General features: G+C 40.2%; 1 protein-coding gene across 8 annotated transcripts in view; it reads left to right on the top strand.

Moving 5' to 3' along the window:
- PHACTR4 (phosphatase and actin regulator 4) overlaps nt 1–26127 on the top strand; it is a 101583-nt gene that overhangs the window by 59169 nt on the left and 16287 nt on the right. For 4 of the 8 annotated variants that reach the window (XM_047870055.1, XM_047870057.1, XM_047870056.1 and 1 more), the window contains 5 exons: nt 13488–13661; nt 14090–14170; nt 18038–18202; nt 18738–19133; nt 24028–24628. In XM_047870055.1, the coding sequence (XP_047726011.1) occupies nt 13488–13661; nt 14090–14170; nt 18038–18202; nt 18738–19133; nt 24028–24628 (1417 nt within the window). Of the gene's footprint in view, nt 1–12018; nt 12047–13487; nt 13662–14089; nt 14171–18037; nt 18203–18737; nt 19134–24027; nt 24629–26127 lie in introns of all 8 variants that reach the window. The other 4 variants (XM_047870052.1, XM_047870054.1, XM_047870053.1 and 1 more) reach the window with 2 other exon arrangements.

Below are 26127 nucleotides of genomic sequence, written 5' to 3'. Positions count from 1 at the left end.
GTAGATAAAGTTTGATATTTTGTTTGATAAAAAGTGAGCCTCAAATTCATCAATTTTTCTGTCTACCAATAGTCCTAAAAGCAGAACTAGAAATCACTCAGGCACCTAAGATTTTTATATTCTCTCTAGATTTTTTTTTTTTTTTTTTAAGAGAGTGAGCACAAGCAGGGCAGAGGGACAGAGGAAGAGAGAGAGAATCTCAAGCAGAGATCATGGGATCATGTCCTGAGCTGAAATCAGGAGTCAGGTGTTCAACTAAGCCACTCAGGTGCCCCTGTTCTCTCTAGATTTAATTTCTGGGTTTTATTTTCTATTTCCTAGATAATTCATAGGTGGCTGTAAGCTATTTTAATGGAGACTATAGTATATTTCTTATAATTCAGGATTTATTCTATTTGAGTAAATCAGGGCCAGGTCATGAAGGGTCAACATTGACACCTTTGAGAACTACGCCATTGCTTTATTTTAGTTTAGTTTAGTTTAGTTTACTTTATTTTTTAAGAATTATTTTTTTTCAGATTTATTTTATTTATTTAAAAATTTTTAAGTTTATTTGTTTATTTTGCAAGAGAGAGAAAGAGCACAAGCAGGGGAGAGGCAGAGAGAAGGAGAGACAGAATCCCAAGCAAGCTCCGTGCCATCAGCACAGAGCCCAATGTGGGACTCAAACTCACAAACTGTGAGCTGAGATCGAGTCGGATGCTTAACTGACTGCGCCCCTTTTATTTATTTTTTTTTAATGTTTATTTTTTAGAGAAAGCACGAGGGGCAGGTGCAGAGAGAGAGACAGACAGACAGACAGAGGATCTAAAGTGGGCTCTGCGCTGACAGCAGAGAGACCGACGTGGGGCTGGAACTCATGAACTGCAAGATCATGATCTGAGCCAACATCAGACAATCAACTGACCACCCAGACGCCCCAAGATTTCTTTTATTAAATTTATTTTTTTGCACTTTTTTAAAAAGTTTATTTATTTATTTTGAGAGAGACAGAGACAGTGCAAGTGAGGTAGGGGCAGAGAGAAGAGGAGACAGAGAATCCCAAGCAGGGTCCACACTGCCAGAGATCACAAAACTGCTAGATCATGACCTGAGCCAAACCAAGAGTCAGACGCTTAACCAACTGAGCCACTTAGGCGCCCCAAGATTTATTATTATTATTTTTCTAATGTTTATTTACTTTTGAGAGAGAGAGACAGAGCATGAGCGGGGTGGGGGGTTGGGGGGGGTTGTGGGGAGCAGTGAGAAAGAGGGAGACACAGAATCTGAAGCAGGCTCCATGCTCTGAGCTGTCAGCACAGGGCCCGATGCAGGGCTCAAACTCACGAACTGTGAGATCATGACCTGAGCTGAAGTCAGACGCTTAACCGACTGAGCCACCTAGGTGCCCCTAGATTTATTTTATTTTTAGAGAGAGAGTGCACGCATGAGCAAGAGAGTGGGGCAGAGATACAGAGAGAGAGAGAATTTTATTTTTTATTTTTGAAAGAGCAAAATCTTAGGCAGGCTCCATGCTCAGCACGGAGCCGGAGGCAGGGCTTGATCTCAAGACCATGGGGTCATGACCTGAGCCAAAATCAAGAGTTGAATGCTCAAGCCACCTGGATGCCCCACTACACCTTAGCTTTAAAGGCTTTTACCAAACATAACTGTTTCTTCATGAAATTTAAGAGGCATTTCAGTGGATGAGTGTGTGGAAAGTCTTATCAGATTCTTTGGAAGGATAAATGTACAAAGTAAATTAAGATTTAAATCATTTGTTTACAGTTCTAGGCCTATAATATAGTAATTCGTTTTAAGCTTTAAAATTGATGGTATTGGGGCACCTGGCTGGCTCAGTTGGTAGAGTAGGCAACTCTTGATCTTGGGGTCATGAGTTTGAGCCCCATGTTGGGGGTAGAGTTTACTTAAAAAAATTAATAAAACTGATGGTTCTAAGTTTAGCAAGCTAAGTGAAACAAAATTAATTACTGGGTATATTGAATATATTTCTTATTATTTAAGGCACTGTAAATGTTTTAGTGGATGCTGATAGATATAAATCATGTCTATGCCCTTGAGAAGTTTACTTTCTAGCTGAGAATTTAAATATTAAAAGAAAAAATCCAAGATATTTATAAATTTAAGATAATGTGTATTCTTAGGGCATCTAGCTAGCTCAGTCAGTGGAACATGCAACTCTTGGTCTTTGGGTTGTTGGTTTGAGCCCCATGTTGGGTATAGAGATTACTTAAAAATAAAATCTTTAAATAAAAACAAAACAAAAAAACAGATAAGATGTATTTCTTTCTTAGTTGACCGTAGCTTATGTTGGATGTCCAGAGCTGTTAATTAAGAAGAGTCTGCTTTCAAATAAATAACCTTTGCATGGGGAATCATATGCACGTAGATAAGATGTTATGTCAGTATCCATCTAGAGTTTTACCATAGGACCTCTCTAATAATTGGTGAGTTAATCAATTATTTAAATCCAGAGTAGGAGTTTATGCTGTAGTGTCCATTCAGGGGAATAAACAATTATCCTCAGTAGTTCGTATAAAATTTTTTTTCCTCAAGTGAAATATGTCCATAGGAGAAGCCTGTATATTTACTCAGAGAAAATGTTCAAGTAGTAATACTTTGTAGTTCTTGATCAATGTAAAAGGTCTTTCTGTCTTCACTAAAATCCTTTACTGTGTATCAGATTAAAGCAGCCAGCTAATTATTAGCACATGTCCTTAAATTAGGCACAAGACCAAATAATTTTATTTTTTTTTCAATATATGAAGTTTATTGTCAAATTGGTTTCCATACAACACCCAGTGCTCGTCCCAAAAGGTGCCCTCCTCAATACCCATCACCCACCCTCCCCTCCCTCCCACCCCCCATCAACCCTCAGTTTGTTCTCAGTTTTTAAGAGTCTCTTATGCTTTGGCTCTCTCCCACTCTAACCTCTTTTTTTTTCTTCTTCTTCTTTTTCCTTTTTTTTTTTCCTTCCCCTCCCCCATGGGTTTCTGTTAAGTTTCTCAGGATCCACATAAGAGTGAAACCATATGGTATCTGTCTTTCTCTGTATGGCTTATTTCACTTAGCATAACAGTCTCCAGTTCCATCCATGTTGCTACAAAGGGCCATATTTCATTCTTTCTCATTGCCACGTAGTACTCCATTGTGTATATAAACCACAATTTTTTTATCCATTCATCAGTTGATGGACATTTAGGCTCTTTCCATAATTTGGCTATTGTTGAGAGTGCTGCTATAAACATTGGGGTACAAGTGCCCCTGTGCATCAGCACTCCTGTATCCCTTGGGTAAGGGACCAAATAATTTTAATAAACTGTACTCTACCATTTAGTCTGGAATTTTCTTTCTCTCTGCCTTTCCATTCTCTTATCTCTAGGTTTGTGTTTTTGTTTTTTCCTTTTTGACCCTTCATATATTTTTCATTCAAAAATTAGCCTCTTTTTTTTTAACTTTTACATAGGAATATATTGCTTTAAAAGGTACCGTATTATAATATTTTCCTCTATCCTACATTCGTTTTCCATCACCTTTTGATTCATTTTGCTCTAAAATTCATAATTACGGGTTCTCAAGCCCATGATGATGGAGTAATTTGGGGCAAGGTGATTTAGAAATATAGGGTAAAATCAGTAAGGAGAATGTTGGATGGATAAAATTTAATGTAGGTATATAACAATATTAACATAGGAATAAATAATAGATGGGTTAATTAAGAATAAACTACTTCGTAACCCTTTGAAGAAAAACTTGGCATTATTTGGTCATGAGAGTTATCAGAGACATTTTTTCATACTTACCAAGGTGTAACAATAAATGGTTTCCTCCGGGAAAGAAGGAACAGGCACACTTTCCACATGTAGTCAGGAATGAGGAGGAAGCAGTAGAATAGGAGTCTGACATGGACTCCTTATAATAGGGTTTTCTGTTATCGAATGTGGCCTGCCAACCACAAATTATTGACCCTTCTCTCTGCTCCAGTGGATTTTCTCAACAGCCCCTTTTTCTCCTTGCAGGAAAACTTGGGAAAGTTTAAGCCTTTTTTCCATGAGAGAATCTATATTTTCTGGCACCTCACTATAAAACCTTACTCTCAACTTGGAATTTTTATCAAAAAGTGTACACATTTTGATTCAGTCATGGCCAGAAAACTATTTTACCAGAGTTGGAATCCCAGACCTAACTGTACCTGCAGGTGCAGAGAGAGACTTTCTCCCTATCTTCTCCAGTGCTTTGCCCAATTCTATTTCCTGAAGGTCAGAACCTTGCAGTATTTCCAAGGGAAGTTATGGGCCTGCTCTAGACAAAGCCTGCTTTGTTCAGTAGTGGCAGATTTTGCTTTCTGTAATTTTGTTGTAGTTTTCTAAAACAGTTCTTTAAATCCAATAATAATCCTCTTTTAGAAGGCAAAAATGAGTAAGTGCAGTAGTGTAAGTACCATAAATTAATGTTCTCCATTTACAAGGTTTTGATGCTGTTAAAATGCTTGTATAAACTACAAGATCTGTTTCAAACTCAATGAGCATTAAAAAAAAAAAAAAATCCCAGAACTATTAGATTATAAAAATAACTGATCACAATATATGTAAGGCAAGTCATGCAAGTCATGCTTAAACTTAAAAAAGGATAATTAACACTTTTTTTTTTTTTTTGAGAGATGGTGTAAGTGAATGAGGGGCAGAGAGAGAATCCCACAAGGGGCAGGGAGAAAGAGGGAGGGAGAGAGAAAACTGGGGCTCACTGGAAGCAGGGCTCATGCCCACCTGATGCAGGACTTGAACTCACAAACCGTGAGATCATGGCCTGAGCTAAAGTCAGATGCTTAACTGACTGAGCCACCCAGGCACCCATAATTGATACTTCTTGATAATGGAGTGTGTATCTTGTTGCATAAAACTATAGATTTTTAAATTTTTGACAAAAAGCTGGTTATTATAAAGGATTTATGGGTAAAGTGGGAAAACTTTATACACTTTAAATCTAAACATTTTAAAACTTAATAAGGTACAAGAAATAGAGGTGGAACTAAGACCCAATAATTTTGTTACTTACTATAAACAAGCCTAATGAAGGGGAGAGGGTAGTGAAGGCTGTATTGAAAACTAAGTTTTCTACTGACTCCAGTTGCCTGTGCCTTACTTTACCTTTCAACATGGGTAATTCAGAATTGGTTATAGGGGTGCCTGGGTGGCTCAGTAGGTTGAGCATCAGACTTGATTTTGGCTCAGGTCATGATTTCACGGTACATGAGTTCGAGCCCCTCATTGGGCTCTGCACTGATAGTGCAGAGCTTGCTTGCGATTCTCAGTCTCCCTCTCTCTGCCAATATCTCTCTCTCTCTCTCTCTCTCTCTCTCTCTCTCAAAAATAAATAAACTTTAAAAAATTTGGTTATAAGTCAGGGGCACCTGAGTGGCTCAGTTGGTAGAGCATCTGACTCTTGATTTAGGCTCAGGTCACGATCCCAGGACCTATGTTGGGCTCCTAAACATGGAACCTGCCTAAGATTCTCTCTGTCTCTCTCAGAACACCTGGGTGGCTCAGTTGGTTAAGTGTCCAACTCTTGATTTAGGCTCTGGTCATGATCTTACAATTTGTGAGATTGAGCCCGACATCGGGCTCTGTGCTGTCAGCACAGAGCCTGCTTGGGATTCTTCCTCTCCCTCTCTCTCTCTGCCCCTCCTCTGCTTGCTCATTCTCTAAGTAAGTAAATAAACATCTTTTTTTAATTTAAAAAAAGATTCTCTCTCTGACCATTTCACCTGCTAGCGTTCTCTCTCTCTCTTAAAAAAAAAAAAAAAAAGAATTGGTTATAAATCAGATTCAGATTTCTGATAACGAACATTATCTTTGACCTATGGCTTTTTGTTTAACCCTGTTTTATCCTTATCTTTAGCAAGTAATGTAGGTGTAATGTATAACTACAGCTAATAGTTAATGAATACTTTATCTGAAGATGAAAAGTGTTAAGTAATTTTTAATAATAATATACATTTGGGGGTACCTGGGTGGCTCAATCAGTTAAGCGTCCAACTCTTGAGTTCAGCCCAGGTAATGATCTCACACTTCGTTGAGTTCGAGCCCTGTGTTGGGCTCCATGCTGACAGCGAGGAACCTGCTTGGAATCCTCTCTCTCTCTCTCTCTCTCTCTCTCTCTCTCTCTCTCTCTCAAAATAAAAAATAAACTTAAAAAAAATATTACATGTTTATTAAAAAATCACCCCAGAAATTCGTCTGGAACGACTAAACTGGAACTAAAAAACCTGAATTAATATCGATCAGGAAAAATCTGAGGGTTGAAGAAAGAAAGTAATAGAACTCTGCATAATACATGGCATAAGGAACAAGTCTAGGGGTGTCTGGGTGGCTCAGTCATTTGAGCCCAACTCTCGGTTTCTGCTCAGGTCATGATCTCATGGTTTATGAGACTGACCCCTTCATTGGACTCTGTGCAGACAACATGAAGCCTGCTTGGGATTCTCTCTTTCCCTCTCTCTGCCCCTCCCCCCTCAAAATAAATAAATAAACATTTAAAAAAAGGAAGAAGAAGCCTATGAAGTATGATGTGCTACGGCTTGAGTGAGGGAGCAGGTAGTTTAAATACCAGGGCATAGTGTCAGGGTACTCCTGAAACCATTCCAAATTAATGGAAGAAATTCCAAACTAATTTGATTGGTTATCTTCCTCTCCCAACCTCCACTACCTCCAAAAAACACCAAGATCTCCAACTCTGACATACTTTCCTAGTGGGCTACATGACTCAAAGAAAAAGGTATTTTCTTTAGGACACACAATCATAAAACTATAACCAGCAACCTATACCCAGTGTTCTGGCAAACAAAGGGAAACTACCTTGTTTGGGCTCTCATGGAAAACAGAATGGAGCCATAAGGCCATTTTTAATTCCATAACTAGTTTAAACAGAAACAATGGAGTACACAAATGTGACTCCAAGTCTGTATTTCTTAATTTATTTATTTTGAGGGAGAGAGAGAGAAAGAAAGTGCAAGTGGGGGAGGGCAGAGACAGGAAAGAGTGAGAATCCCAAGCAGGCTCCGCACAGTCCGATGCTTAGCTGACTAAACCACCCAGGCTTTTTTTTCATCATTACATTTTCATCATTAAAAAATTCTAAAGGGATGATTTCTAGATTCTTGAATATACTTTTTTTTGTATGATTTTTTTTCATCTGTCAGTTTCTCTTTCTATTGCAGTTTTGTAAACAATGCAATTGAATTTTCTTCCTGTCATAGTAAGAAACCTGAATCACTGAATCCAAGAATGCTACAGAGAGTAGTGGCTTCATTAGATCTGTCAGCTGCAGACATCACAGATTTATGCATACATTCTACACCTGAAAAATTTACATCTGATGAATTTAGGTCATCATTAAATTTGGTCTGTAACTCATTTTGCACAAGGTTTTACTCATGGCAAACAGGGGTGGGTGGTATGCTTCAAAGAATATGGGAGTAGGGGCGCCTGGGTGGCTCAGTCGGTTGAGCATCTGGCTTCGGCTCAGGTCATGATCTCACGGTTTGTGAGTTCGAGCCCTGCATCCGGCTCTGTGCTGACAGCTCAGAGCCTGGAGCCTGTTTCAGATTCTGTGTCTTCCTGTCTCTCTCTGCTCCTCCCCTGCTCGTGCTCTGTCTCTGTCTCTGTCTCTGTCTCTCTCTCTCTCTCTCTCTCTCAAAAATAAATCAACATTAAAAAAAAATTTTTTTTTAAAGAATATGGGAGTAGAAGGTATTGTTTGGGTAATCCAAATCCACTCACTTTCACATGTATTACTGCTCCAAATATCGAGGAAATATATCCTTGAGTAGTTTCAGACTGATTTTCATGTGGGAAATAATGCATTTTTATAGGAACATAGGTTTAGGGAGAATTGTTTTCTTTTGTGTACTTATGTATATGCTGGACTTGATTTTGACTCTAGCCATGATCTCACAGTTTGTGGGATGGAGCCTCACATCTGGCTCCACACTATCAGTGCAGAGCCTACTTGGGATCCCTCTGTCTCCCTTTTTCTCTGCCCCTCTGCTCGCTCATGCTCTCTCTCAAAATAAATTTAAAAACATTTAAAAAGCGCATTAAATATAAATGGACTAAACACTCTAAAGGACAACAATTGTCAAACTAGATAGAAAAACAAAATCAAGGCAAAAGTTTTATTAGATTGACACAGGGAATTTCATAATGATAAAAGGGTATTTTAATAGAAAGATATAACTCTAAATTTCTATATATCCAATAACATGGCTTTAAAGTATAGGGGCTCAGGGTGCCTGGGTGGCTCAGTTGGTTCCGTTATTTTGGCTCAGGTCACAATCTTGCGGTTTGTGGGTTCAAGCCCTGCATCAGGGCTCTTTGCTGACAGCTTGGGGCCTGGAGCATGCTTCAGATTCTGTCTCCCTCTCTCTGCCCATCCCCCACTTGCGCTCTGTCTCTCTGTGTCAAAAATAAACGTTAAAAAAATTAAAATAAAGTATAGGGGCTCCTGGGTGGCTCAGTCATTTGAGTATCCGACTTCAGCTCAGGTCATGATCTCACAGTTTTGTGAGTTCAAGCCCTGCATCGGGCTCTCTGCCCCTCCCCCGCTCTTGCTTTCAAAATAAATAAACATTTAAGAATATAAATAAATAAAAATTTTATAAAACAAGGGCACCTGGCTGGCTCAGTCAGAGGAACATGTGACTCTTAATCTCGGGGTTGTTACTTCTAGCCCCACATTGGGCATAGAGATTACTTAAAAATAAAATCATATTTTTAATTTATGTTTTTTAATTGTTTTTAAATGTTTATCTTAAAGAGACAGTGTGTGAATAGGAGAGGGGAAGAGAGAGAGGGAGACACAGAATCCAAAGCAGGCTCAACGCTCCAAGCTGTCAACACAGAGCCTGACAGGGCTCGAACTCACGAACCGTAAGATAATGACCCGAGCCAAAGTTGGATGCTTAACTGACTGAGCCATCCAGGCGCCTCAGAAGTAAAATATTAACATATATGTATATGAAAAAAAAAATTAATAGAACTAGAAAGTGAAAGAGACAAATCCATTTTCCTAAGTAGAGATGTTAACATTCCTGTCCCAGTAATTTTTGGAACAAGCTGACAAATCAGAAAGGATATTAATGATTTAGATAACGTGATTAAACAACTTGACTTAATGGCATACATAAAACACTACGCTCAACTGCATAAGATACCATGTTTCCAAAGTGCACATGGAACACAATATAAATCTGGAAAAAAAAAACTGCAAACTTTTTCATTGTTTATTTTTAATTTAAACTATATCTGAAACTAAGACGCAAAGGAAAGACCCTTACAGTTCTTCTGTAGGAATACTTATGCTTAAGTAGGAAACACTGAATGATGTTAGGATTTTCTACTTTGTTTTTCTTCAACAAAGAATTAGGTTACATACAGAGCAGGTCTGCCTGTCTCTTTGAACATGCATACCATTTCCAGATAATAATCTGGGATTGGGTTTAACAAACCTGGCTGATCATAGGAATCACCTGTGAAGATTTTTTAAAAATAGATTTCTGGGTTCCACCACCTGGAGATTCTGTGTTTTGAAAAGGTAACTGGGCTGATACCAAGTATTTGAATGGATTTAGAAGTTACTGTAATGATGCTGTACTTGTCATATGGAGGGGAGGAGTGTGGAGAATATAAGAATATATGAAAATGTTATAAGAATGAATGAATTTGGGATAATAATTAGGTCAGGGCTGGGTGGTTCAGTGGCTGAACCCCCCCACTGCATAAGGCAAGAGGCATATATGCTTCTAAAAGTTTTATAGACATGAAAAGCAAGCACATTTGTATAAAATATCAAAGAAAAAGAGCTGTTCTCTCTCATTTTTTAATTTATTTTTTTATTTGAAAAAACAATTGAATGTTTGTTTATTTTGAGAGAGAGTACAAGCAGGGGAGGGGCAGAGAGAGAGGGAGAGAGAATCCCAAGCAGGCCCAATGCAGGGCTCAAACTCATGAACCATGAGATCATGACCTGAGCTGAAATCAAGAGTCAGACACTTAACCAACTGAGCCAACCAGGTGCCCCTTTCTCTGCTGTTCATATTCAGTGACCATATTCGGTAACTTTCTTTACACAAAAAAAGAGGAGGGCTATTCTTAGCAGTAGATGTGATGGCAGACATATTTGTTTTTATTATAGCTATTGGTATTTTCCACACACACTGTACTTTTGAATATAAACTGAACTTGTCTTGAGTTCATATGGCCAGCAGACATGACTATGTTGGAAGATATCCTGATTTTACTGTTTCGAATATATAAGAGAAAGGGGACACATAAATCCATTGTATATAAGGAAGAATTCAAAGGGATGAACTAAGTTCTACCTCTGAAAGTGGTTAGACACCTGGCAAGATAGACAGTAAGCCAGATTGGCTGTTTCATTCAAGGACTTTGTCTGTGAATCCACTCTCACCTAAAATTTTCCTGAAGATTTCTGGCTGCTTTTCCTTGTAAAAAATAGCACCTAGCACTCACGTCTTCTTTCATATTGTTAGTTGTTTTGTTTTTTGAGTTTTTATATTATCTTCCTTAGTGCTTTTAATCAAACAAGCATTTTCCTGTGTGTCATTTGGAGCTGAGTGAAGTTCATTCAGTAGGTGGGTCAGCAGGACATTTCAAGTTTCAGTCTCTCCTTGCCTCTAGCAAGTAAGGAGACTATGAACAGCTTATGGTACTTAGCTCCATTTCTGAAAGTGTTATCATTAACATATGTTAAATATTATATTGTATGGTGTATCTGAAATGTCTTGAGGTCTCATTGACATCTCATGATTGGGAGAATACGGTCTTAAAGCATTGGCTCTTCAAAGCATCACCACGTGGGGTGCCTGGGTGTCTCAGTCAGTTAAGCGTCCAGCTTTGGCTCGGGTCACAATCTCACGGTTCGTGGGTTTGAATCCCACGTTGGGCTCTGTGCTGATAGTTCAGAGCCTGGAGCCTGCTTCGGATTCTGTATGTACCTCTTTCTCTGCACCTTCCCCACTCGTGCTCTGTCTCTCGCTCTCTCACTCTCTCAAAAAAAAAAACATTAAAGAAGCAACACTAGAGGCGCCTGGGTGGCTCAGTTGGTTAAGTGTCCCACTTTGGCTCAGGTCATGATGTCACCATTTGTGGGTTCGAGTCCCGCATCGGGCTCTGTGCTGACAGCTCAGAGCCTGAAGCCTGCTTCAGATTCTGTGTCTCCCTCTCTCTCTCTGCCCCTCCCCCGCTCACACTCTCAGAAATAAATAAGCACTTTTATAAATAAATAAATAAGCAAGCAAGCAACACATGTATTTGCCCATGTGCCACCTCTGGGGCTCCATCCCAGGCACCACTGGAGGAATTTCTGTCACAGGAGATGTTCTGATGTCCGTGGCAAGTAAACTTATAAAAATATGGTCCAGCGTTAGAACAATGAGATTCTCTTGCATATCATGGAAGTAATTAAAGTAGTAGAGACTCAGGATGTGTTCGAGTAAATCCTGTACCTGAAGAAAAGAGGCTCTGTCCTCTCCTCTCAATCTGCTGCACTTCAGTAACCAGGACCCTGTTTTGCCTGTCATCAATACACAGTCAAATAATGCATCTAGCAGTCACTGCTGCACTCTAAACATGACAATTGTGTAAAGTCTGACTTTCATCAGCAGGCTTCCCTAAGACTCCCGTTTATCAACCAAAAAAGATTGAATTTTGCAAGTGTTTCTTAACAAAAAATTAGTGCTTGTTGATTATGTATTTTCTTTTATGAAAAAATATCTACAGTATTAAAGGAAATAATTTTTGAAGTGCATATGTTATGCCCGTTTATCCTCCCCAAGAAGAGCGTTATTTGCTTCAGATGTGAAATTGTGTACAATAAACATGTTAACTTATTACATGTGATAATATACTGTGTGGTCCTTGATGTATTTCTGTAAAGTAAAGGTTCCACTTTAATTTCAGGATGGTTATTCCACATGACTCTTTTTTTCTTCTCCTCTAGACTTCTCCAGAGAACCCTGGGACAGTAGGTGGAGTGCAAAGCTGTATTGTGTTGCCTTCCTGCTTTTTTTGTTGCTTTCCTGCTTTTATTTTTTTATATTATTATTATTATTCTTGGCCCAGTCTTGGCTGCTCCTTTTTCTGCCACTAAAGCTAACTAACTAAAACCCTGCATGTGTGGTCATTATGAGAAACTCATGGCCATTCGTTTCAGTCCTGCACATACACCATGTCAGTTATGTTTCTTGTCATATCCTTAAGATCAGGATTGTCCCTAAAGCAATATTGTCATAGGCAAACTGGAATCTCACCTCTGATTTCCAAAAAGATTTCATTTAAAAAGAATTTTTTTTAAGTTTATTTATTTATTTTGAGAGAGAGAGAGAAAGAGAGAGAGAGCACAAGCACGAGCAGGGCAGGGACAGAGAGAAAGGGAGAAGATTCCAAGCAGGCTCCAAACTGTCAGTGCGGAGCCTAGTGTCGGACTCGAGCTCACAAACTGTGAGATCGTGACCTGAGCTGAAACCAAGAGTTGGACACTTAACTGACTGAGCCACCCAGGAGCCCCAAGATATTTCTTTTTTCTTTTCTTTTTTTTTCATGTTCATTTATTTTGAGAGGGGTGCAGAGAGAGAAAGGGAAAGAGAGAATCCCAAGCAGGCCCCATGCTTTCGGTGTGGAGCCCAATGCGGCGCTCAACCCCTCAAACTGTAAAATCATGACCTAAGCCGAAATCAGGAGTCGGAGGCTTAACCAACTGAGCCACCCAAGTACCCCCAAAAAGATTTCATTTTCAAGCACTCTCTCTGTAATGCTCCAGGCCCCGTCCAGCGCTCCAAACCTAGGGTCTTGTGAAGGAAGAAAATAATCTGAAAAACAGATACAAGTAAGGTGTTAACACTTACTGTGTTACCCCCTCTGAACTGTTAATGTCCTGAGAGAGGAGGGCAGAGGGAGTGAAGTGTTTAGTAGAAGTAGAGAATGATGACTCCCTCACTAAAGATGGAACCCCCTGCTTCAGTGACACGGGAGGCAGTAATGTTAGCTGGGGAGGGCCTCCCCCACGCCAAGAGGATGACAATGGCAACAGCAATAGGCCGCGCTGGGGCCAGATCTCATGCATATTGAAAAGACATCCACATTTGTGTGTTTGTGTGTGTGTGCGCACGCATGTGTGAGTACGTACGCCTTTGGAGGTTTTGAGCTGGTTATGATCATCTCATTGAATTTTTGTCCTAAAATGATGTCAGCTTGGTTTGGTTGTTTTTCCCTGTTAGTTATTTATCTGTTACGGATTTTGATGTTTGGTGTCCATGTGATGATGTCCAGGAATCTGTCTGCATGATTGTTTATCATTGCTCTGATCTTTTCCAACTACCACAGGAAGAGAGGGGAAGGGACCTTATAGAGATTATCCTGAAATAATAAATTGGCTGTTCCTTTCCCTGTGTGCCTTTCATCGTATCACAGAAGAAGCAGGCCAGCCCACCGCAGACCCAGGCATGGTCATGGACAGTGTGGAAGCAGGAGACATGACGCCTCCCACCAAAAGGAAGAGCAAGTTCTCAGGCTTTGGCAAAATCTTCAAGCCCTGGAAATGGCGGAAAAAAAAAAGTAGTGATAAATTCAAAGAGACATCAGAAGGTGAGATATTATAAGATTTAAATATATGTTCTGAGTTAAAGAGTTTCTTATTTTAGAAGTACCTAACTTTTTCATTCTCTCCCCAAGCTATTAAAACCCCCTATTTGAAGAAGGAATTCAAGCTTTTAGAAATAAAACCCAGCGGTCACTCACTAAGCCTTATATACTGTAGCCTCATCCCCAGATTGCTATTTTAATGGCTTAAAGTTTATCAAGTGATGAATAAGGATAGTTCCTTTTGGAAATGCTGCTTTCCCAATAACACAGGATATGAAATAAATTAAGTTTAAATTTGAAGTTAGTTTTCCTGTTCTTTCTTTCCAGAAGATAGAAAATTGAACCACATTATTCTTGTGTCTGTCAAGTTAGAATGCTTAACGTTCACCTTTAACTGCCACATTGCTGAGTGTTTTCCAATTTAATGTTAGTTTTAGAGCGGAAAATATCTATGCGAAAACCGAGAGAAGAGCTGGTTAAAAGAGGGGTTCTTTTGGAAGACTCTGAGCAGGGTGAGTTTGTAAATAAACTACATATGTCTGTCTCTGTACACTTGTTGTTTGATCCTGACTAGGTATTTGAATTTTCTTTTGTTATTGATATTGTTGGGAGGGAGAAGAGATTCTTTAAAACTGTTCATGCATCTGGAATTTTTTTTTTTAATTTCTATAAAAAGAGAAAAAACAACTCAGTGAAAGAATCTCCAGAAGCACTGGACAGTTCGCTAAAGAATACATAGAAATGGGGGCACCTGGCTGCCTCAGTCGGTGGAGCATGCAACTCATGATCTCAGGATCGAGTTCCACCCTCATGTTGAGCATAGAGATTACTTAAAAAAATTTTTTTAATAGTTTAGCCTAAACTACCTATCCGTGAAACCTGGAGGTATGCATACCTATGTGCCAGCATGTCCAGAACTTGGTATATACTCAACAAAAACATGTATACATGGGTATCAGGAGACATATACATACAAATATGCTTGTAGCAGCAATATTTACTAACAATAGAACAAAATTGGAAAGAATCCAAATGTCTACTGATAATAAAACATAAAAACAATTTGTGGGGGCGCCTGGGTGGCTCAGTCGGTTAAGTGTCTGACTCTTGATTTCAGCTTAGGTCATGATCTCATGATACCTGAGATTGAGCCCTGTGTTGGGCTTTGTGCTGACAGGGCAGAGCCTGCTTGAGATTCTCTCTCTGTCCCCCTCTTTCTGCCCCTCCCCTGCTTGTGCTTCCTCTCTCTCAAAATGGATAAACATTAAAAAAAAAAGAATATCCAATAGAAGAAAAGATGGTTTCTTCAACAAATGGTGTTGGGAAAACTGGACAGCTACATGAAAGCTGGATAGCTACAGAAACTGGACCACTTCCTTACACTATACATAAAAATAAATTCAAAATGGATCAAAGACCAGGGGGCGCCTGGGTGGCTCAGTCAGTTGAACATCCAGCTCTTGATTTCAGCTCAGGTCATAATCCCAGCTTTGTGGGATCAAGCCCCATGTCAGGCCTTGCAGTGAGTGTGGAGCTTACTTGGGATTCTCTCTCCCTCTGCTCCTCTTCCTGCTCATGTGCTCACCCTTTGTCTCTAAATTTAAAAAAATTAGAAAAAAAAGTTAAATAAAAAAAATGGAATAAAGACCTAAATGTGAGACCTGTAACCATAAAATTCCTAGAAGGGAATATAGGCAGTAATCTCTTTGGCATCTCCTATAGAAATATTTTTCTAGATATGTCTCCTTTGGCAAGGGAAACAAAAGCAAAATTAAACTATCGGTACTCCACAAAAATAAAAAGCTTTTGCATGTTAAAGGAAACCGTCAACAAAACAAAAAGATAACACGCCAAATGGGAGAAGATATTTGCAAATGATATATTCAGTAAAGGGTCAATATCCGATGAAATATGTAAAAAACTTCTACAACTCAACACCAAAAAAACAAATAACCCAGTTAAAAAATAGGCAGAAGACATGTATAGACATTTTTCCAAAGAAGACATACAGATGGCCAACAGATACAAGAAGATACTCAGCATCACTAATCATCAGGGAAATGCAAATCAAAACCACAATGAAATAGATACCACGGCATACCTATCAGAATAGCTAGAATCAAAAACAAGAAATAACAGGTGTTGGCAACGATGTGGAGGAAAAGGAACTCTCATACACTGTTGGTGGGAATATAAACTGGTGCAGCCACTACGGAATACAGTATGGATGTTCCTCAAAAAAATAAAGATAGAATTACCATATGACCCAGTAATTCGTCTACTAGGTATTTACCCAAAGAAAACGAAAACACCATTTCAGAAAGATACATATGCACCTCCATATCTATTGCAGCGTTATTTATAATAGCCAAGGTATAGAAACAAATGTCCACCCATTAATGAATGAATAAAGTATACACACACATACAATGGAGTATTAGCCATTAAAAACAAATGAAATCCTGCCATTTGCAGCAATGTGGATGGAGCTAAGGATATAATGCTAAGTGAAATAAGTTAGAGAAAGACATACCATATGATCTCACTCCTATGTGGAATTTAAGAAACAAATGAACAAAGGAAAAAGACACACCAAAAACAGATTCTTAAATATAGAGAATAAATTGGTGGTTGCCAGAGGGGAGGTAGGGGGTTGGGTCAGTGAAATAGGTGATGGGGCTTAAAGAATACACTTATCACGATGAGTAGAGTATAGAATTGTTGAGTCATTATATTGTACACATGAAACTAACACTGGATGTTATTCAACTTGAATTTAAAAATACATTAAAAAAATTTTTTTAAAGAACTTTCAGGGGCGCCTGGATGGCTGAGTGGGTTGAGCATCCATCCGACTTTGGCTCAGGTCATGATCTCACAGTTCTCACATAAGTTCGACCAACCCACGTTGGGCTCTTTGCTGTCAGCACAGAGCCCACCTCACATCCTCTGCCCCCTCTCTCTGCTCCTCCCTCACTCACAGTGTGCCCTCTCTTTCTAACTCTCAAAAATAAGTGTATTTATTTAAAAAATAAAAGAGAGGGGCGCCTGGGTGGCGCAGTCGGTTAAGCGTCCGACTTCAGCCAGGTCACGATCTCGCGGTCCGGGAGTTCGAGCCCCGCGTCGGGCTCTGGGCTGATGGCTCGGAGCCTGGAGCCTGTTTCCGATTCTGTGTCTCCCTCTCTCTCTGCCCCTCCCCCGTTCATGCTCTGTCTCTCTCTGTCCCAAAAATAAATAAACGTTGAAAAAAAAAAATTTTTTTTTAAATAAAAGAGGGGTGCCTGGGTGGCTCAGTCGGTTAAGTATCTGATTTTGGCTCAGGTCATGATCTCATGATTCATGAATTCAAGTCCCACTTGGGGTGAGCCCCTGCCCTGCTTCCGCTGAACCCACAAGTCACGCTTGGGCTGAGCCCTGCTTCTCTCTCTCTCTCTCTCTCTCTCTCTCTCTTTCTCCCTCTCTCCCCCTCTACACCTTGTCAGGTTCTCTCTGTCTCTCTGCCCCTCACTCATTTGTGTCCTCTGAATGAATGAATGAATGAAATTTAAAGTAGACAATCCTAAATAAATAACTTGAGAGATAACTGACCACTTTTGCATATATTTTCCTAGCACATGCTGAGTAGAAACCAATTAATAATGTATCTTAACCTTTCACTGTATGGTTTTCAAAAGTAGCAGTCTTTTTTGGCTTTGAAATGAGTCCTTGGTTTATAATCTAGAAATCCTATTTTTGTTAAGGCTGGGCTGTATTAACATAGTGGCAATTTACTGCATTTGTGTAGTTGTCATCTTGCTACCTTGCCTGTTTTATTTTTTTATTTTTTAATGTTTATTTATTTTTGAGAGAGAGAGTGCGAACAGGGGAGGGGCCGAGAGAGAGGGAGACACAAGATATGAAGCAGGCTTCAGGCTCTAAGCTGTCAGCACAGAGCCCGACGTGGGGCTCAAACTCAAGAACGGTGAGATCATGACCTGAGCCAAAGTCAAATACTTAACCGACTGAGCCACCCAGGCACCCTGCTACCTTGCCTGTTTTAAAATAGTTGTCAGAATACTTTAGCTTGAGAAATATATTTTCATTTAGCACTCATTTGCTGTAGACTCTTCACTACTTTCAGCCCAAGCTCTACCTCTTACTGACACTGCATAGATAATGGTTCTGTTTAGTCTAGTAGAAAGTGGTGGGTTGGGTGAAGGAGACTAGTCTCTGAGAACTTATTTCTATTACTACTATAAAAATCCAAATAATCTAGATCTGAATCACACTCAAACAGGAAAGGGGAGAAAAGAGATAGGAAACGTTAGAAATCACCAGCTCTTCTCCCTGTCTGATCACACCAGTCCATCAGTCTTGCTCTTTTCTTTTTGACCTTGCAGGTGGTGAGGATCCAGGGAAATTGAGCCATGCCATGTTAAAGAATGGCCATACCACCCCCATAGGGAGTACCACATCTTCTAGTTCAGTCCAAGCAGGTGAAGAGTCAGGAAGAATCACAAGTCTTAGGAAACCTGTTCCAGAAGAGGACCCAAAGAAGCGACTAGGTAAGAAACTCAATTTTTGAGTGTAAGAGCCATGGATCAATCATTTTTGTTTAACTCAGGGTTTTGCTAGAGCCAGGGGGGAGGTAAAATCCAGAGGGAATTCTTTTCTCCTTTAGCAGTTCCTCAGCTAGTTGCAACTGTAAGTGGAATTTTCCCTTTCTCATTCTTGCATTCACAAAATACCTAATTTGTAATTCTCAAGGACGGAAGAGAATGTTAAGTGTCAGATACCCGTAGGACTTTTTTGCGCTATACATTCCTCCTCTCCCACCTGTGGGATTCTGTGCCTCCTCCAGTTGCCCGGCCCTTGTGTGAAGAATCAGTCCCATACGGGCCTCTCTTACTTTGAGATTGTGACTGAGAGAAAGTGTCCTATACTTTAAGTATGTTGAGGTTGGGGAACTTTGCCTGTAAACGAATCTACACGTTAAATAATGAAGGAAGTTGACTACAAGTCTATAGATGTGTTAGCTTTTTTCAGTCTATCTTGTTATTCTTTTTTCTCTTTTAAATCATATCTGTCATTATTACACAGGCTCGACTGGAAGCCAGACTAATTCCGAAGCAGAGTCCGTTCCTGAGAATGTACCCAAACAGCCTTTACTTCCCCCTAAAAGACCCTTGTCCTCTTCTCACGAAGCAAACGAAGGACAAGCAAAGGATGCCACTTCCTCTGGCGGCGCGGCAAGGTCCATCTCCTCCACCTCCACTGCCGCCTCCACCTCAGCACCTGCCGCCACCACTCCTGCCACCAACCCAGCAAAAACTGTTAGTTCCTCTGTCCCCCCCTCCCCAGCGCCCAGGACTCTGCCTGCCACTCCTGCCAGCACTAACACTACTGCCACCCCGAGCCTCACTCATACGGTCCCTGCCAAGCAGCCCCCTATCCCTCCCCCTAAACCAGCTCACAGAAATAGCAACCCTGTCATTGGTAAGTAAGTCTTGAGGTTTCCATTGCTCGGGTTTGGTTTGGTTTGATTTTGGATGGTTGTTTTATTGGAAAACTGGTATAATATTGATTTGGTCTATGAGAGAGTTCTCCATGTCATGTCCCTTTGGATGCCCTCGATATGGAGAAAAGTCTTGAAAATGAGGCAGATAACTAGGAATGAAAACAGACAGGGAGCAGATATCACTAAAACTAAGCTCCAGTTTGGTCAGGAGTGGTGGGGAGTATCTATTTTCCTAAAACAGTATTTCTGAAATACGGTTGATAGTTGGGGGACTGGATGTGAGCACCACAACAGGTTCTGACCTGCGTGGAGAAAAGGGTTGTTTTTGATTTTTTTTTTTAACCTACTTTAAACCACCAGCATCTGCCTTTAGCATGAGCCCAACAGATAAAAAGGTGATTGTATAGATGCCTGTGTAACTTATGATTCAGTGTCTGGCATGATACCTTCATGCAAACTGCAAAAGATATTATTCAAAGTGTCTTGATAAAATCATGTTTTTATCTTGGGAAGAGTCAAGAATGCTACTCTTAGTAAAATAAGTGGCAGAAGAAAGAAAACTTGGAAGATAACCAGCACACTTATCAGTTTAGTAAATTTTTTTTTTTAAGTTTATTATTTATTTTGAGAGAGAAAGAGCTGGAGAGGGGCAGAGAAAGAGGGAGAAACGATCCCAAGCAGGCTCCGTGCTGTCAGTACAGAGCCCAAAACGAGGCTCAGTCTCCTAAATTGTGAGATCAAGACCTGAGCCGAAATCGAGAGTACTGAGCCACGCAGGTGCCCCAATTTAGTACATTTTTTTATATTTACCTGAAGTCCTGTTTAGGTCTGCTTTTCTGTACATAATTGCGGACCTTCTTAGAGGAAATTATGAGAAGGGGAGGAGAGGAAAGAGGTAGTTTTTCAGGAAAAATAATACAAGGCTTAGTACTGCTTGAAGTTCTTGTTCGTGATTGAAGGGAGGAATAAAGTACGCTCGTTAAACAGTTAATACCGCCAACTTGTGTGGGTTGACAAGAACCCTGAAAAACAGGCTTAGAATTCATTGTGAGTATGACAGGTTGGAGTAGCTTGATTACAGAAAGGACGGTGGTTATTATTGTTATCACCAACCTAGATTGACAGTCTGTGTTGACTTATCTCTGAGGAACTTGAGCTGCTTTCATATACTTGGCTGTCAGAGCCTCCTTGTGAAGTAGGAAGCCGATTTTATCTATTATATGGTTAGGGCAATTATAACATGAAGAACTTGTGACTCATTCAGGGTTGCAGTTAATGAGAAATAGAAACCAAACATAGGCTTTTCAGCTCTTGAGCCCAGACTTCTGTCCTGTACACCGATATTCTCAAACTGCTGTCTAGACAAGCTCTCTTCTCAATCAACGTAGAGGACTTGTGAAACACAGATTGCTGGGCCCTGCCCTTAGAGTTTCTGAATCAGTAAGTCTAGGGTGGGCCTGAGAATTTGCGTTTCTAATAAGTTCCCAGATGATGCTGATGCTACATATATGGGGACCACACATTGAGAACTACTGCTCTAAAGCAGTAATACTTCACTCTTTTCGGGGTAAGACAATTATAAAAAATAATAATATGTGTACTGTAACCTGGGCTGAACCTTAGAGGCCATGCTTGGCCTAAGGTGAATAGCCCAAAGCAATAGGCCTTGTGACTAGGGGATCAGCATCAGTCCTGAGTGGTCCTCAGCAGAAGGAGAAAAATAGGAGAGTTTTTATAAGTTTTTATTAAGGCTAAATAGCTATGATTTAAAGGATTACCCTTTATTCTGAAATTATGACCTTCCTAATTCTTTGATGTTAAAAAGCCATTTCTTTCATGAAAGGATTCTGTTCACAAATGGTTTGCTTAGTATTAAGTCTTGGAAATATTAAAAATTGACAACCTGAGGTTGGTTGAGATTTTCATTTTAGTTTTATTGGTTCATGAGATCCAAACATTTGGAAACTACTGCTTTAGACATTGCTATGTCTACTGACAGGCATAACAGTGTTAGGACTAAGAACTAATTAGGACAGAGGGAGGACCATCATAAATAGCTGAACAGATGAAGGGAATTTGTAACCCCTCCAATGAGCATTCTGGCATCTTCCCCTCAAAACTACAACCAAGTGTCCTTGCAAGGATAAATATAAGACAGTTCACTTCCTTAACATTTTGAGGTATGTGTGAGTATATATATATATATATATATATATATATATATATATATATTCCTTAAATCACCAAAGATAATTTACCTTATCAATTCAAACAGTAAAATAATCAAATTTGGTCCCGTCGGGTGTAGATTTTGTTGCAAATGGAATTTATAACTGCTATTTTTAGAGAGGCAACAAAAGTCCAGTCTACCCAAAAATAATCTCTTTCATTGAAGCTAAAATTAATATTTTTTTAAATTTTAATATTTAAAAGTAATATTTTGTGTGTGTGTGTATGCAATGTTTTTCTAGAAAGTCTTTTAAAAATTTAAGGGATGCCTGGGTAGCTCAGTCGGTTAAGCGTCCAATTTTTGGTTTCCACTCAGGTCATGATCTCACGGTTCTTGTTTTTGAGCCCCATGTCATTCTCCACACTGACAGTGTGGAGCCTGCTTGGGACTCTAATCCCTCTCTCTCAAAAATAAATAAACATTTTTTTTTTTAATTTACTTAAGATATATAACACTGTATGTTATTTATACTGGAATTAAATTTTTAAGTGCATTTGGGCATTTATAATATATAAAAAGCTAAAGGTTGTTAAAATAATATAAAGCCAGGGGCGCCTGGGTGGCTCAGTCAGTTGGGCATCTGACTTCGGCTCAGGTCATGATCTCACAGTTCATGGGTTCGAGCCCTGCGTCGGGCTCTGTGCTGACAGCTCGGAGCCTGGAGCCTACTTCGGATTCTGTGTCTCCCTCTCTTTCCCCTTTCCCCTCTCATGCTCTGTCTCTCTCTGTCTCTCAAAGATGAATAAACATTAAGAAAAAAAAATTTTTTTTTAATAATATAAAGCTAATTTATTCACAATAAATTATGATTATCTCACATATTTAAATTATTTTCATAATTTAGCCTATGGGCAAGTAGGTATGCCTAATAAAATGTATATATGGTTAAAACTGAAAAAAAAATTACTTATGATAAATGACATTAAAACATTATCAAATTAGCTAGCTTTTTACTTTAAATGCTACCAGTAGAGTGGGACTTAGGGCAAGTAAATTTTTATTTCAGGGGACTTGAGGTGTTGCTCTCTAGGTAAGACATCTGGAACCATTTGAAAACAAGTGGTGTGACCAAAATTAGGGTTTTGAGTGAAGGATGAGGGGTTGGTGATCAAGAGACCTACTATTTAATTACTTTGCAGGATTAGCTCCTGCGTGATATGATGATCCATTTCTTAAAGGCCATTTGGAGCCCTCCAAAGGGACTTTGCTGACTCAAAACCTCAGTCATTGTGGGCTTGGGGGAATCACATAGGGGTGGGTGCATACTGACCTGATACAAGGTAGGAGCCTCTAATCTCATAAACGTATATCGAGGATCCACTGTGTGCCAAGCACTATGCCCACCTCTGTGGATATGCTGATGGAAACAAGGAACCTATAGTAGAGTGGGGAGTGCAGATGAAGGTTTGGGTGTAAAGGATAAGAGGTATGGACAGTAATAAGAATCACAAAGAGGGGCGCCTGGGTGGCGCAGTCGGTTAAGCGTCCGACTTCAGCCAGGTCACGATCTCGCGGTCCGTGAGTTCGAGCCCTGCGTCAGGCTCTGGGCTGATGGCTCAGAGCCTGGAGCCTGTTTCCGATTCTGTGTCTCCCTCTCTCTCTGCCCCTCCCCCGTTCATGCTCTGTCTCTCTCTGTCCCAAAAATAAATAAACGTTGAAAAAAAAAATTTTTTTAAAAAAAAAAAAAGAATCACAAAGACAGTGGGATCTAGAGGATGGAGTCTAATGATAAGACCTGGGAACTAGCTGAGCCCCTGCCTGTGTGTTGTCTGATCTTGGCAGGTCACCTAATTCCTGTGGCTTCAGCTTTTCCTTCTGTAAAATGGGAAAGATAATCTCCCATGTAAGGAGAATCTGAAGTTAAGGATAGCAGAGCACTTTGATTTTCTCAAAGACCTTTGTATTTGCTATAAAAAGTCAGGATGTCATTACTGCTGATTTTATAATGCAGAGCTGGGATATCTAGATGTTATTATTTAGCAAGCTGTGGTAACAATGCCTGATAGTGTTTGGGGTTTTTGTTTTTTTTTTTTTTTTTCGATGTTTTTTTTTTTTATTTATTTTTGGGACAGAGAGAGACAGAGCATGAACGGGGGAGGGGCAGAGAGAGAGGGAGACACAGAATCGGAAACAGGCTCCAGGCTCTGAGCCATCAGCCCAGAGCCTGACGCGGGGCTCGAACTCACGCACCGCGAGATCGTGACCTGGCTGAAGTCGGACGCTTAACCGACTGCGCCACCCAGGCGCCCCTTTGTTTTTTTTTTTTTTAGGGCTACCTTCATGTCTAAATTTTTTAATGGCATTCTGTTAGACAAAAAAACTTACCCACATTCTTTATCTCTTTATATTAACTTTATCTACCTCAAGTCATAAAAAGTTGTCATGTTAGAGCAAAGAAGTAAGAATTACTTTTCACCAGAGTATTAAGGTAGTGGTCTTCCTGCATGCCTATACATTTATTAGGCTTCCTAGATACCTAAATACAAATTTCATTTCGGCACGCGATATCTAGGATGTGGCAAAGTCAAGAAATGGATTGGTTTGCCTAAAAGCTGAGAGTAAGCTCAGTTCTAATCTAGGCCTTAGGCTGGCCCCTCATTGTGAAGCCATCTTAAATTGAGGTGTTATTCTCTCTTTTCCAGCTGAACTGTCCCAGGCAATAAACAGCGGTACATTGTTATCAAAACCATCCCCACCTTTACCACCAAAGAGAGGCATTCCGTCAGCCTTGGTACCCACCTTGGAGTCTCCTGCCACCGCCACCGCCACAAAAGCACCATCTGATCAGAGAGAAAAGAGCACATGCTCTGTGGGCTCTGAACCACTGTTGATGATCCCACCTCTCTCTCCGTCCCCACCGCTGCCTACTCATACACCTCCTGAACCCCCACGGTCCCCTCCATTCCCTGCTAAGACTTTTCAAGTTGTGCCAGAAATTGAGTTACCACCGTCCTTAGACCTACCCCAGGAGGTTTCCCAGCAGGAAGATCAGAAAAAGGAAGTGCCTAAGAGAATGTTGGACCACAGCTTTGGAGAGCCCCATGTACCCTGTAGGCTGCCTCCACTCCCACTGCATATCCGAATCCAGCAGGCCCTGACCAGCCCACTTCCCATGACTCCTCCCTTGGAGGGCTCTCACAGAGCTCACTCCTTGCTCTTTGAGTACAGTGACAACTTTTCTGAGGACAGCAGCACCCTAGGTCGGACCAGGTCACTTCCCATCACTATTGAAATGCTGAAAGTGTGAGTGCCTTTAAAGCTTGCCTTTTGTTTCCTCTTCTTTACTCTAGATAGCCCTTCTTGGGGAAAATTACTTATAAAAAGAAAATGTGAATAAATTTAAAGTAAGAATACTCAACAAATAAGACATGTTCTAAAGTTTGGACATTAGTTACTCTGCTGATTTCTATAACATTGTTTCCACAGCAGTCACAAACATCTGTACTTGAAAATTAAAATCACTTTATTTTTTGTACATGATACAAGGGAGGCAGTGTAACAGGGTACTTAAGGAGCATTGATGTTGGAGTAAAATAGCTCTGGGTTCAAATCCCACCTCCACCTCTTCCTGGCTTGTAGTAGTGTACGTTCCTTAACTTTTCTGCTCTTGAGCTGTCTACCCATAAACGGAGTAATCCCCACCCATAGGCTTGTGAGGATGAAATTCGACAAATCTGAAAGTCTGGGACCTGGCACCTGAACTCGGTGGAGCGGGACAGAGCAGTCTGGAGAAAAAGAAGGGAGCTCTGGGGGCGCCTGGGTGGCGCAGTCGGTTAAGCGTCCGACTTCAGCCAGGTCACGATCTCGCGGTGCGTGAGTTCGAGCCCCGCGTCAGGCTCTGGGCTGATGGCTCAGAGCCTGGAGCCTGTTTCCGATTCTGTGTCTCCCTCTCTCTCTGCCCCTCCCCCGTTCATGCTCTGTCTCTCTCTGTCCCAAAAATAAATAAACGTTGAAAAAAAAAATTGAAAAAAAAAAAAGAAGGGAGCTCTGAAAGATAGCTCAGTGTTCCAGCCTCATAGACTGGACCTGGCCATTGTATTCTTTCCCTCATCTGTCCCCGACACCTTGCCTTTTTAAAATTCCAACGATGTGTGACTAAAGGTTAACACTTTTTCGCCATTTGGAGATTTGCCTTGCTAGCTAAAAGAATTGTCACAGAGCTGTTGCGGCATACTGCTAATTAGTTGCTTTGCCATAATCTTTGTACCTGCGGGTATAATTTTTTTACTTCCTGGAAAGAGACCGTTTAGGAGTTCAAGATAGACTAAGTCAGTTTTATGCCTACACAATAGAAAGGAGAGAAGTTAGTTTTCATCTTTGCTTCTTTGGATTAGATTATCATCTTGTCCCACTCCATTGTTAAACTAAGGGAAATAAATGGGTTAATGTCTTTATTGCATATCTTCCATGAGCCAGATACAGTGTTAGATGCTCTGTGGTCTTCTCACTTAATCAGCCCAAAACAGACTTGAATCTCACATGTAGATCATTAGGGCCCTGTGTGCCAAACACTAATACAGTCTAGAATTTATCTGTTTGTCACAACAAGCCTCGGAGGTAAGTATCATTCACATTTACAGAAAAGCTAAATAACTTACAAGCTATGAATAAGTTGTAGAGCTAGGATTTAAACCCAGAGCCTTTTAGATTAATAGCTGCTAAAAAGTTTCTTAGCAAGATGGTTAAAGTTAAGGGAAGGAATAAATTTTTTTCATTTGTGGAGTTTTCCATAGTTATTCAGT

Source organism: Prionailurus viverrinus, chromosome C1 (genome assembly GCF_022837055.1).
Source record: "Prionailurus viverrinus isolate Anna chromosome C1, UM_Priviv_1.0, whole genome shotgun sequence".
In the NCBI taxonomy this organism is placed as follows: Eukaryota; Metazoa; Chordata; class Mammalia; order Carnivora; family Felidae; genus Prionailurus; species Prionailurus viverrinus.
This window is presented reverse-complemented; position numbering and strand designations above follow the sequence as displayed.